Source organism: Pyrus communis, chromosome 13 (assembly GCF_041283825.1).
Source record: "Pyrus communis isolate YQ-2024b chromosome 13, ASM4128382v1, whole genome shotgun sequence".
Taxonomy (NCBI): Eukaryota; Viridiplantae; Streptophyta; class Magnoliopsida; order Rosales; family Rosaceae; genus Pyrus; species Pyrus communis.
Window position 1 is genome coordinate 30,502,538 of NC_142577.1, and position 14,580 is coordinate 30,517,117.

General features: G+C 40.2%; 1 protein-coding gene and 1 pseudogene across 4 annotated transcripts; both read right to left on the bottom strand.

Annotated features, from left to right (window-relative positions):
• Positions 1-6,440: 6,440 nt before the first annotated feature.
• Positions 6,441-7,151, bottom strand: LOC148692084 (secreted RxLR effector protein 161 pseudogene; annotated as a pseudogene).
• A 3,137-nt stretch (positions 7,152-10,288) lies between these two features.
• Positions 10,289-14,452, bottom strand: LOC137737467 (putative potassium transporter 17). 4 transcript variants are annotated; one of them, XM_068476953.2, is made up of 8 exons: positions 13,998-14,452; positions 13,308-13,530; positions 12,628-12,870; positions 12,489-12,539; positions 12,068-12,328; positions 11,889-11,941; positions 11,437-11,806; positions 10,289-11,323 (listed from the first exon to the last, which is right to left on the bottom strand). In XM_068476953.2, the coding sequence occupies exons 1-8, from the start codon at positions 14,121-14,123 to the stop codon at positions 10,470-10,472; spliced, it is 2,181 nt and encodes a 726-aa protein (XP_068333054.2). In that variant the 5' UTR covers positions 14,124-14,452; the 3' UTR covers positions 10,289-10,469. The 4 variants fall into 4 exon arrangements, with proteins under 4 accessions (XP_068333054.2, XP_088538955.1, XP_068333055.2 ...); XM_088682829.1 differs by having other exon boundaries at positions 12,670-12,870; positions 13,998-14,426; XM_068476954.2 differs by having other exon boundaries at positions 12,652-12,870; positions 13,998-14,426.
• Positions 14,453-14,580: the final 128 nt, after the last annotated feature.

Sequence of the window (14,580 nt, forward strand, 5' to 3'; positions counted from 1 at the left end):
CACTTGCACGTTCCTTGCTGTGCTGTCTGTGCACGTTCCTTACTGAGCTTGCCTGTATGTGCACGTTCCTTGCCTTTTTCTTCCAATACTCCCCCTCAAGCTGGATCCAGTAGGTTGATGGATCCAAGCTTGGAGAGGAGTCTTTGAAACTGATGAGAAGCCAGAGGTTTGGTGAATATATCAGCCAGCTGATCGAGGCTTTTTACATAATGTGTCTGAATCACCTGCGACTGTACTTGTTCACGGACATAATGACAGTCGACTTCAATATGCTTTGTCCTCTCGTGAAAGACGGGGTTTGATGCTATGTGCATGGCAGCCTGGTTGTCACAGAATAAGGTCATTGGTTGAGCTGTGAACACACCTAGGTCACATAAAAGTCCTTTTAGCCATATCAGCTCACACGCGGTTGAGGCCATTGCACGATATTCAGCTTCGGCACTTGATCTTGCGATGACAGTTTGTTTCTTGCTCTTCCACGTGACCAAGTTTCCACCAACAAAGGTACAATAACCAGTGGTGGACTTGCGATCGATTGCGTTTCCTGCCCAATCAGCATCACAGTATCCCATGATTTGAGTGTTGTCATTCTTTGCCATGAGGATGCCACGACCAACAGACCCTTTTAAGTAACGTAAGATTCTTTTGACAAGGTTCAGATGCTCGATGGTGGGAGAGTGCATGAACTGACTGGCAATACTTACTGAATGTGAGATGTCTGGTCTGGTGATCGTTAGGTAGATCAGCTTGCCGACAAGCCTCTGATATAAGCTGATATTCGAGAGTGGCGTGCCTCCCAAGTCAAGCTTGAGCTTGCTATCAAGAGGGGTAAGTGCAGGCTTGGCATCACTCATATTTGCATCTTTAAGTAGGTCCATGACGTACTTTCGTTGATTAAGAAATAGTCCTTTGTAAGAAGATGCCATTTCGATTCCAAGAAAATACTTCAACACCCCAAGATCTTTAACCGCAAATTGTTGTTGAAGTGACTGTTTGAGTGTGGTGATTTCAGCAGCATTGTCACCTGTAATTATTAAGTCATCCACATATATCAACACAACTAATTTGCTTGCAGCTCTTGTGCGAACAAATAATGATGAATCTGCATTACTCCTTTTGAACCCAATGCTATGAAGAACGGTACTTAGTTTTGCATACCAAGCACGTGGTGATTGCTTCAGTCCATAAATTGACTTATGTAACTTACACACCAAATTAGGCTCTTGGCTTTGAGGGTGTCCTGGTGGCAATCTCATATAGACTTCTTCTTCAAGATCACCATGTAGAAAGGCTTTCTTCACGTCCATTTGATACATAGACCAACCTTTATTGACGGCAACAGACAATAGAACCCTTACTGAGTTCATTTTTGCAACAGGAGCAAATGTTTCCTTGTAATCCACCTCAAATGTTTGAGTGAATCCTCGAGCCACCAGCCTGGCTTTATGCCTCTCAATCGAACCATCAGAATTAAACTTGATCTTATAGATCCACTTACAGCCCACTGCCTTTTTTCCTTGTGGAAGTTTGGTGATGCTCCAGGTTTTGTGTTGGTCTAGTGCTTTGAGTTCTTCTCTCATTGCTTCTTTCCACACAACTTGATTATTAGCCTCATAAAAGTTTTGAGGCTCACTGTGACTTGAAATGTTGTTAAGAAAGGCAGCATGAGATGGAGTTACCTTTTGATACGACACGTAATTTGAAATTGGATGCCTCGGTTTATATGTGACAAAATCTTGAAACCTTGTGGGAGGTTGTCTATCACGCCGAGGATTGCGTCGAGGTACTAGGAGGTTTGTCTCATCCTCATTCAAATTTCCAACCACTCCTTGAGAATTTTCTATGTTGCCGTTGTCATCATCATGCACCGAGTCATCATCATGCACAGAATTATCAGGATGAGTACCTTCATTATTGACTTCAATGGGAGGTGTAGAAGTACAGATTCTTGGTAGAGGAATTAGGTCTAAGATGCACTCCCCCTGACTTGTGGCTTCATGTGATTTGCTGAAAAAAGGGTTAGCTTCATGGAATCGTACATCTTTAGATACAATTATTTTTCTTAGTTGAGGATCATAGCACTTATATCCTTTTTGTGTTGATGAATAACCAAGAAAAATACATTTGAGAGCTCTAGGGTCCAACTTATCTCGATGGTGTGACTGTATATGAACAAAACAGACACATCCAAAGACTCTAAGATGGGAAAGGTCGATTTTTCTTCCTTTCATGACTTCAAGTGGAGATTTAAACCCCAAGACTCGGCTAGGAAGTCTATTGATGATGTACACAGCCGCCATGACTCCTTGTGACCAAAATCTCTTTGGTACGTTCATTTGTAACATTAATGCTCTCGTTTTTTCCAGAATGTCACGATTTTTCCTTTCAGCTACACCATTTTGTTGAGGTGTGCCGACACAACTTGTTTGATGCATGATACCATGATTGCTCAAATATAATGACATAATATGGGACATATATTCGGTGCCATTGTCAGATCTTAAGGTTTGAATTTGAGAGGAAAAATGGTTCTTAACGAGATTGTGAAAATCCTTAAAAACTTCAATCACTTCACTCTTAGACTTTAAAAGGTACAACCATGTGGCTCTAGAGAAATCATCAACAAAAGTTACATAATACTTATAACCATCAAAAGATTCAAACGTTGGTCCCCATACATCTGAGTGAACTAGTTCGAAAACTTTACTAGTCTTAGATAAGGATGAGGTAAAAGACAATTTGGTGGCTTTAGACAAATGACATGTTTCACACGAAATTAAATCATTACCTAAGTTTGGAAACAAGGAAGACAAAACAGGTTGGGAAGGATGAGCTAAACGTTGATGCCACAATTGACTATCTTGGGATGGACTGGACTTGGCTTGAAATCCTCTGGGACTGTTTTTTGATATGTAATAGAGGCCATCAAGGTAAAACCCTTCACCAATCGTCTTCTTGGTGAGGCAATCCTGAAAAATGACATTGTGAGGAGAGAAAATGGCCAAACAATTTAAGGTATTGGTGATTTTTCCCACAGATAGAAGTTGAAATGGAAAAGAAGGAACAAATAAGGCTACTGACTCAATTTTGTCTGATATTAAGTTGATATTCCCCTTCCCTAAAACCTTAGAACTCTCACCATTGGCAGTTGAGACTTGAGACGGTTTTGAAAATTTTTCAAACTTGTGAAACTTAGAAACATGGTTGGTCATATGATCTGTGGCACCCGAATCAACAATCCACAAATCATGCATCATATTTACATTAAGAGCAGTTTTAAAAGCAGTCATGATACCTTGCATGTCATCTTGGGCCATGTGTTGTGTTTCTGTCAGAAATCCAGCAAACTTGCCTAGCAAAGCTGTTGAACTTCCATCTTCAAAGCCGACCGTTTGGTCACTCTTAATCCTTTCTTTCTTGCTTTGAAGATACACTGCAAACTCATTTATGAGTGCAGCTGGATTTGCAGTGAAGCTCTTGAGTGCATCAGACCTATGAGAGGTTGAGGTAGTTGCATTGTTGGCTCTATGTGGTGCACGGTTCAGTCTTTGTGAGCCCTTGTTATCCTTCATGAACTCTGGCTTTAATTCTGGATGTAAAATCCAGCATGTCTCCTTAACGTGACCAGTATAGTTGCAGTGTTGGCACTTTAAGTGTGGATTCTTCACTTTGTATTTTCTTTCGTTGGCTAGATAAGCCCTTGCTTCAGTTACACTGGTCTTTGTGCCAGTGTTCATGACTTTCCTTCGTACTTCTTCACGTTGGATTGTTGCACATACGCTGGTGAAGGAAGGTAGTTCGGGGTTCATGAGTATGTGGCTTCGTAGGTCTTCGTATCCTGGATCGAGACTTGACAAGAGTTGGAATATCTTGTCTTCTTCTGCCCTTTTCAGTAGTAAAGACGCCTCAGTTGTGTGAGGCCGATACATTTCCAGCTCATTCCACATGCTCTTCATGCTGCCTAAAAGTTGAACAAAGGGCTTTCCTTCTTGTTGTATGTTGGAAATGTTCTTCTTCAATTGAAACACACGTGCAGCATTGTTCTGGCTGCCATACATTTCCTTGACTGTCTGCCATAGTTTGAATGATGATTCAGAATAACTGAATATTTCAGCTAGTTTACGTTCCATGGAATTTAGGAGCCATGACATAACTAGCTGATCCTTGCAAAGCCAGATTTCATAAGTTGGTGAAGAAACATCAGGAACTTCGATGCTTCCATTTATGAACCCTAGCTTGGACCTTCCACCTAGGGCAAGACTCACTGCTCTCGACCAAGGTAAGTAATTAAACTCATTTAACAAGACCGAGCTTAATCTTTGATTTGGATTGACATCCACCTCAGATACTGTTGAGGAGGAAGGTATCTGGGAATCTCCAAACGAATAAGAATTCTCTTCCGCCATATAAAGACCTATAAGAATAAAGAAAGAATTTTTCTTCCTTTTTTTTTTTTTTTTTTCCTTTTTTTTTTTTTTTTTTTCCTTTTTTTTTTTTTTTTTTTTTTTTTTTTTTTTTTTTTTTTACTCAGAAATCCATCACAGTAAACGAAATCCCTATAGATCCATAACCACCAGCCACTAAAACGACACTCGCTATCAAACAAAACGCATCATAAAATCCCAAACCGCTCTACACAGCCACATCCAGACAAGCAGCAACTGAGACCTCAAATCCTGAGCGCAGATCCGAAGGCCAGAGTGGCTACGGAGCGCAGATCCGAAGGTCAGAGTGGCTATGGCGGCGACGAGGGTGGAGACGAACCGAGAGTATTGGGCTGGGAGCCGGAGACTCCTGGCGTGTCTGGGAATGTGGATGATCCACGACTTGACGAGCGCGATTTGAGTGTGAAGAGGTTGCGGGACCTTCAATCACAACTTGAGGAGCAGCTTGAGAAAGATAAAGATGATGAGAGTTTGAGGAAATGGAAGGAGCGGCTACGGAGCGCAGATCCGAAGGTCAGAGTGGCTATGGCGGCGACGAGGGTGGAGACGAACCGAGAGTATTGGGCTGGGAGCCGGAGACTCCTGGCGTGTCTGGGAATGTGGATGATCCACGACTTGACGAGCGCGATTTGAGTGTGAAGAGGTTGCGGGACCTTCAATCACAACTTGAGGAGCAGCTTGAGAAAGATAAAGATGATGAGAGTTTGAGGAAATGGAAGGAGCAGCTTGGATTGTTTATCTCTGCCTTGATCGAATCCGAAAGCTTGCTGATAACTGTACGGGGCTTCAAGATTTTCTGGTGTTCCACGCCGTTGGAGGTGGAACCGGCTCTGGCCTCAGCTCTCTGCTCTTGGACAGGCTCTCTGTCGATTATGGAAAGAAATCGAAACTTGGGTTCACAGTCTACCCGTCTCCTCTGGTCTCAAACTCCGTCGTTGAGCCATACAACAGCGTGCTTTCCACTCACTCCCTCTTGGAGCACACCGATGTGTCGGTTCTCCTCAACAACGAAGCTATCTACGACATGGATAAGATGATGCAGAAGCAGGTTATTTTTCCTGCTCTGATACCATATTGATATTTTCTGATTTGAATTGTAATGTATTTCATATCTTAGAAAGCCTTATGGAAGGCATACTTATACAATACAAAGAAAGCTGAAAGCAAAGCTGAAAGCTTTACACCCTACACTGAAAGCTTTACACCCTACACACTTGTAATCTGACAGCACACATGCACTTGCACGTTCCTTGCTGTGCTGTCTGTGCACGTTCCTTACTGAGCTTGCCTGTATGTGCACGTTCCTTGCCTTTTTCTTCCAATACCTTGTTATTCCAAAACACTTTTACACGATTAACAAGTGTTTGCTCTCTATAGAACTTACATTCTCCCACTAGAGCTAATACTTGCTTGTCATGAACACTTAGAGAAATGGAATAATACGTGATTGGCCAAGAGACTAATATCAGCTAAACTCGATTACAAGTTCCTGTCATTAACAAGCATTCATAAAGAACCAAAGGGCATCACACTCCCACTCAAGAAGCACTGTCCCCGTAGTCAATATAATGAAGCTATATAACACATGAAACTCCAACAAGATAGGTAATTTAATGCAAGACATGTCTGCATGTATTTGAGTAACACATCTTACACTTGGTCCTCCACAAGATTGATAAAACAATCAATTCCAAATACTTGATAGTGAAGTCTTCAGGTTGTTTATTCTTTATAACGATTCTGAGAATCATTATCCATCCTGCATTATAAACATACATGCACTTTCATAACTAACTGCTGAGCTTGATAGGAAAACTTTAACAACCATTCAACATTTCACTTTATTAGCTAAGTGTTCTTTGTTATTAATATTCAAAACATTCAGAACTAGATAACTCGCAGAAGAAGAAATTAATACTTGGCTCCCACTAATTCACTGCAGCACTCCCATGCTCATCACATGCTTCTTGAACACTCCCTTGGGCACTGCTTTGTTCATAGGATCTGCAACATCGAACCTGTCTCCAAATAATCGATTTTAACTAACCCAGCCACAACTTTCTCTCTCGTAATGAGGTACTTAATGTCCAAGTTCATGGGTGCAGCTGATCTCTTATTGTTCTTGGAGAAGAATATTGCAGCATTATTGTCACAGTAGATTTGAATTGGCGTTGCAATTGAATCAACAACTTTAAGTCCCATTAGGAAATTCTTTAACCAAACAGCTTGGTTAATAGTCTCACAACAAGATAAATATTCAGCTACCATTGTAGAAGCAGCCACTGTATCTTGCTTTTCATTTTTCCAAGAAACAGCTCCATACGCCTTCAAGAAAACGTAACCTGATGTAGATTTAAGATGATCCGAACATCCAGCAAAATCAGAGTCACTGTACCCTTCTAACACCGATTCATTTATCCTTCTGAAAACCAACATATGTGCTTTAGTTCTTTGAAGATATCGCAGCACTCTCTTTGCTGCATTCCAGTGAGCTTCACCAGCATTCGATTGGAACCTCCCAAGCACACTTATTGTGAATGCAAGATCAGGTCTTGTACATACCTGAGCGTACATTAAGCTTCCTACCAAGGAAGCATATGGCTTATTTTCCATGATCTTTCTTTCCAAATCATTTTTAGGGCACTGCAACTTACTCAACTTTTCTCCCTTCGAAATTAGCACTTCATTAGTTCCACAACTGGACATGTTAAATCTTTTTAAAACCTTTTCTATTTACCCTCTCTGCGATAGTCCCAATAAACCTCTCCTCCTGTCCCTTTTGATCTCAATCCCCAAGACATACGTTGCCTCTCCCAAGTCTTTCATTTCAAAATTCCTTTGCAAGAAAGACTTGGTTTCACTTAATAATCTGACTATTAGTGGCAAGCAGTATATCATCAACATAAAGAATTAAAATGATAAAACTGCTCCCACTAATCTTCATGTAAATGCAGTTGTCAGAAGGATTTTCAGTGAAACCATATTCTCTTACCACCTTGAGTTACCACTACCCCGATGCTTGCTTGAGCCCGTAAATAGATTTCTTCAACTTGCAGACCAAGTTATCCTTCCCTTCTTCTTTGAACCCATCTAGTTATCTCATATAAATACATTCCTCCAAATCCCTGTTTAAGAAAGCCATCTTCACGTCCATTTGATGCAAAACAAGATCAAAGTGTGCTACCAAAGCCATGATAACCCTAAAAGCATCTTTGGTTGAAACTGGACTGAAGGTCTCTTTGTAGTCAACACGCTCTCTTTGTGTGAATCATTTCGCAACCAATCTAGCTTTGTGCCTTTCTATATTTCCATTCAAATCCCTCTGAGTTTTGAAATCCCACTTGCTTCCTATGAGTTTCATTCCTTCTGTCTGTTCAACTAATTCCCATACACGATTGTTTTCCATTGAGGTCAGCTCACTATTCATAGCTTCTATCCACTTGTTTGCATTTGACCTTGAGATTGCTTCTTTAAAACTTATAGGATCATTAAATTCTGATAAATCAATGTCACTCTCAGCAAAGTATACAAAATCATCTAGAGATGTGGGTTTCCTGACCCTAGTTGATTTTCTGAGATTAGTGGTGATGTCAATGTTGCCTTCTTGTATTTGATGTTGCTGATTCATGGTGGCTGATGCTGCCTCAAAAATTAAATATGAACATCTGAACTTGTTTAGAGGATCAGCATTCGCATTTAGCGTTCAAGTGTCATTTCTGGTATACAAATTGACATGAAAAACCCACACGAATAAGAATGGCTTTAGCCATCACATGCTCGTGCATGTTTTTCCCAGATAATATGTAACCAGTTCTGTAACCTGCACAACAATAAGAAAATCAAAAGAAAAAAAAAATCTCGATGCCTCCAACATAGGATTAAGATGATACGCGAAGGCTCTGATACCAACTGTTAGTATATAACTTATGAAAACTAAATCACAATACCAAATTAACCACTCACCAGATGAAGACATTACTGCTTGAGCTGAAAGGGTTATTCTGCAACTCTGCACTACTAGATAAACAAGTGTTTGCTCTCTATAGAACTCACAGGTTCTACCAAGGAAACAACGAAATTGCGCGATGTGAAGCTTTACAGGAAGGGATCCAAGCCTACTGGTGTTTGGCTTCTTTCGACTGGGGTAGTCAAGGTAATTTAAAGTTTGATGCTGCAACATGTTCTGCTTTTTCCTCATGGATAATATCATGGATGAGAATCATTTGTGGCAGTGGACCAGTAAGAGCATAAAAAACAAGCACTCGCTGCATCCAACTTTTACTCACAACATTACTTTGGGGCTGTATGAAGCGCTAACCGGAAAGCCCTACATTTGTGACATGATCACTGATTCTGCGTTGAAACTCATAAGATACATTCAATGCTCCGGTCCGATCCCTCAGTAGAAGGCTTCCTCTGGCAGGTATTGTTTTACTAAAAATTCCAGCTTGTTACTGCTACCAAAACTACACGAAGAGTTCTGTTTGTCAAATTTTCGGTACTTTCTCAAACTAACGTGTTTTAATCAAACTTTGTAATGCATGGCAAGTGGAACTGATTTGTTTAATTATCTTTATGTTTAGGAAAGTTCTATTGCTCTTGTGAAACTTTTCCTTCCACAAATATTTGAGAAAATGGCAATGCAAGATTTGAGAACTCTTGTTGCAGAAAGGTCAGTGATGCCGATTCACATAAGGGGCGAATCTTTTGAAATTCCATACCGTTCCATTGGATTTCTGTTAGAGGGTTTCGTTAAAACCCAAGGTGTCCAAGAAGAACTGATCACATCACCTGCGCCTCTATTCCCCTCACATGGTTACCAGAGCTTCCAGAATCTGGAAATATCAGGTAATAATTAACTTCTGTTTCGAAAGATACTTCTCAGAACAAGTTTCGTTCTTGCATAAACCACTTCCACATCGTTAATGCTAATCATTAAACTTTTGCTGATGATTGATCACAGGCACCAGGGGAGCCAGTTTTTCTCATAAGGTATCCAGTTATCTCGTTGAAACAAGATCGAGAGTGATCATATTCGACATTGCAGCATGATTAGACGCTCATCCTCTTTTATATCAAATGGAGTTGATCATCATCCTCACAGGTCTCTTTCTAGAGAGCATAGTGGTCTTATGAGTTGGCCTGAGCACATTTTCGAAGTAAAGCAACAAAAGCAGAACCCCGAAGGAATTGACAGACAAATCAACAGCCTGTCAGCGAGGGCGATGCAGTTAAGCATTTACGGCGGCATGGTGAGCTTGGTTTCTTTATGTTCTTATAATTCTGGTTTTATCTTTTTGCTCAAGCAAACTTCTTTTCTTATGTTGTTATGCAAACAAGGTGAACGTGAATCCCCGGAAGCGCGCTAGAAGCTTTCCGAGAAGTGGCCCGATTAATCCATCACACACCGTGTCATATCCAAGCATGCGCCGTTCACAAAATGTATCATATCCGAGTGTTCCATCTCATCACAACCGTCCACTGGTTTCAGTCAGATCAGAAGGGGTAACAACTGTGAGAAAGGATTATGAAGTGAGAAAATTCACAGCCCAAACAAGTCTTCTAGGGCAGCTAAGTACAGAACCAAGTAAGAGCCATGTGGCAGACGATTCAAGTGATGAATCGGGTGGTGAGGATGATGTAATAGTGAGAATCGATTCACCAAGTAGGCTTTCTTTTTGCCAGGCTCCTTGAATGTTTACCTCATGATTCCGAAAAACCACGGTTGTAATGTCGGATTCACTGTCGTTCCAAGTTTTAAACAAGTCTGTCTAATATTTATTTTAGTTGGATCAGAGAGATCTTGTACGCGACATCAACTATCGATTGATTGTACAAACGAATAACTAAAGTTTGCAAATTTTGTTGATTCGCTCCCCCAACGGAGGGATTAGATGAAGAACTAACTTACGTATATAATAATTTTGCAGAAGTTCAATCTTATACATGAAACTTCTGCTATCACATCTAGAAAAATTATTTGTTTCAACATTCTACATGTGAGAACCAAAATATAACCTTCCATCAAGCCTCGTAAAGCATTCCAACCTCGATACGTTGAGGCAGAGGCACCCCGAGAGCAGGCAGAGAGGACCGACAGTTACTGTGCAGAACTTCATAAAATGGTAGCATAATTTTATCGAACCAGCCGCAGTTATTTCCAACATAAAACCTTGTCTTCCCTCGAACGTGAAGTACGCCAGCACTCCTCGCTGCTTCCAAATTAGATATCTGTTCTCGGACCTCTGAAGGAGCAGATGGGAAACGGCCTGAGATGTTCTGTATATGTGCCTGCAAGCTATTAGTAACTTGACTAACAAAATCGTCTCCCTCGAGGTTTAGGGCATCTGCATAGCCATACTGAATAACGCACCCATAAACTCCTTTCAGGCCGAGTTCGCTGATGACAACCCTCTCATGGGGGTAAACCTTCGGAACCAAAACGTATCGAAGAGTAGTGAACATAATGACCTGGTGAAGGGATTTCGTGTTTTTAATATAGTGTCCAAGAATCGGAGTGAGCCCGTCTTGAATGTTGGTGTAAAAGAAGCACAATCCGGGAACCCTTTGAACACTGGGATCAGATAATAGCTGTTCAAGTCTGTCTAAGGTTATCTTATGAGTCAACTCATATTCTAGCTTTCTCTGTCGCCCATAGAACCAACCAAACATAATGAAGGCGAGTATAAAGGATATGGCAAACGGAATCCATCCACCTTCCGCGATCTTTGTGAAGACTGCACTCACGTAAACACCTTCCATCACGAAGAATACACAGAAGTAAAGAGCAACCAGCACCAGTGGTGTTCTCCATATTATGATCATTACCAGTGTCAGCAATATTGTAGTGATGAGCATGACTAGACTGACAACAACACCTGAAATAAGGTTGTGGCAATAGTCAGAAAATTATAAAAGATGCCTGTATAAGATGTTGACGAAAATGTTAACTTTCCAACGGTAACACATAATGCTTTCAAAATTAACGTACCAAATGCATTTCCAATTTCTTTTCCATCTCCAAATATAAGTATGACAGCAACGCAGAGAACCATGAGGATGTAGTTGACTTCGGGGGAGTAAACCTCGCCTTCTTTGTTAGTGGATGTGTGCACAACCTTCACCCGAGGGAAATAATCAAGCACTACAGATTGCTTAATTACAGAAAAGGTGGCTGATATCAGAGACTGGCTTGCAACTATCGCAGCCAATGTGGATACGACAAAGATAGGCCAGTAGATACTTTTCGGTATAAACTTATAGAATCCATCATCATGATCATTTGGATTCCTGATCAGGTATGCTGTCTGCCCCGCATATGTCAGAATCAAAGACGGATAGATTGTAAACAGGAAAGCCATCTGTTGAGGAAAATATATCAGAAACCTACTGAGACAAAAGAAATGGAACCTTAAAGACATATCGATGTTATTGGAGGTGAACCTGAATAGAGCTTCTGTTGAAATGACCAAGATCTGCAAACAATGCTTCGGAGCCTGAATTAAACAGGGAACATCGATTAAATGATTATTTCCAAGACTGCAAGGTACATGATCCAAAAGGTAATCAAGTCTATCTTCCATACTAAATAATCTATATCTTGATATCAATATGATAGTCACCTGTGATGCAAAGGACAGTGCCACCAAGCAACAGCCAGCCTTCCTTGCCGTTTCTTTGAAAGAAATGCAAGATAAAGTGTGGTGATATAGCCTTAAATATGCCTGGATAATGACGTATGATGCTATAAATTCCCACGAGCGGCGTAACCAAAGTCCATGTACCCATAATTGGGGAAAATAGGAAACTCACTCGAGATGTACCAAACTTTTGTAACAAAAACAGAATGATAAGGACTCCTGCCGAAAGTGCTTCCACCAGAGCTGCAACATATAAACCAGAATAGCAAAGAAATTCAAATGAGATATAACAACTTAGCGGAGAAGTAATAACCTGATACCATTAAAACCATTGCACTCCAATTTCCTAATCAGAAAACTGGCCTCATTGTCCTAGCATAGCAATAAAAAGTGACATCCTTACATGAACTGAGAGATGGAAAAGGCGCCCTCACTCCATCCATTGCTGATAAAACTGGCGATATAGAAGTATCGAAGTAAAAGAAAATTTGTAAATAAATCTTGCCAAAAGTAAACGAAAGGCAGAATGCGCAGTGAAATACCAGAAATTGCAGGTGTAAGAATACCATCGCCAATAACCATACATGTGCCTATCATGGCAATAAAAAGCAACATCCTTCTAGCAACTACACTTTTCTTGAAAAACTTGGCAAGCCTATTCTGGTTTTCTATGCCGTCATCCAAGATAGAGCGTGAAGGACTTGAGTTTGAACTTGCAGGCTTTGAATTAAGGATTCCGATATTCATATGCCTGCAAAGTAATGAATATAGGGCAAAAGTTCCACCTGCAATCCATCGGTGAACGCAGATCAGAATATGTTATTACGTGAGTGAACCCTCATATTTACATTTGCATCTCGTCTTCACCTTGACATACAAACAAGAGGTTTATCGATACATGCTGCAAAACGTTAATGCTTGGAAATATAGCATAATGACACTCAAGGTCTAACTTTTAGGGGCAATCTCAAGATGTCACCTTCCATTCATGATCACGGCTTAACGATGCTGGTTTTACAGGTTTTCGTATATGCGTGTGATTTCCAGTTGCCTATCGCATACCAAATGTAAGTAACGAATGCAAAATGTTTAACAACAAAAATGCTCAAACACAGTAATCACATCCACTAAAAGTGAACAAACATAAATAAACTGAAGACAGCGGATAAATGTAAGGACCTGGAGTTCTTCGAAAGTGAAACAAAAGTGAGCTTGAGTGTACCTTCGCCATGATCGTCGGCCTTGAGAGCAATGCTGGCATACTTGACAACCCCAATGAGAGTGAGAGTCCAGAACATGATGCTGTAGATACCCAAATAGTCAGCTTCTGTGGGAGACTTGAGATGCATTGAAGGGTATACATAGAGTGGGGATGTAACAAGCCCTCCAAACACCACCCCCAGCGTCCTGTAGGCAACTAGCAGATTCCCCCATCTACTTTTCCCCTGAAATCAAACAAGTTTTGTCATTAACAACGCCTTAATCCTGATTAACTCATTAAATTAAAACACCAAAACAATTAACAATCTTTCAAGCAATTGAACAGAAGAATTTACAACTAAAGTAATCATTTTTTTTAATTTTTTAAACCCCATGAACTAAAGTAATCATCTTTATTATAATACAACAAATAAAACCCCATGAACTAAAGTAATCATTTTTTAAATTTGTTTGAGCAGAAGAATTTACAACTAAAGTAATCATCTTTATTATAATACAACAAATAAAAATCTTCAAGAAATAAAAACAGGGGAAAGCCATTGCATGTCGACAAAGTAATCATCTTTTTTTAATTTTTGTTAAAACAATAAAGAAGTATTTAAAACCCCATCAACAAAAACACAAAATACAAACAAAAACAAAGCGAACGCCTGCCTGCGTCCCCACATCAGATATTCATACGATTTCCCACCTTGTCGTTGTCTGTATCTCCATTAGCAATGCGAGGGTGATTGAGACGATGACCATTGGTGGCAGAATCGACGACAACGGAAACCTCAAACGCAGTCACCGGCGGCGAGTGCGGTGGTTGATCCATTAAAACACCACCACCACCACTGACACACAAGTCCCCAACTCAGCTCAGAGCCTCCCCGAGTTGTTAAGACTCGGAGTCCGAGTCCGAGCGACAAGCTGGAGAAGGAGGAGGACTGATTCCCCTTTAATTTGTATTTCCTTTTTTTGCAAAGATGTGGATCATTTAATCCTGACAAAAACTTTGAAAAATGATTAGAAAATTTTGAGTTTTTCGAGATTATTGAATCCTTGAATCATTGAATCCTTAACAACTTTGCAATGATGTGAATAATTGAATCCTGACGAAAGTGGTCGAATGAGGTTATGAAAGGGAGGAGGAGGACTGAGGCCACGTATTTAAAAAATAAAAAAAGATTAATGAAAATGATTTGAAAATTTTAAATTTTAACTATAAAGATAAAATAAAAAATAAAATTAATAATACAATAATACAATAATTAATTTTTTAATTTAAACTT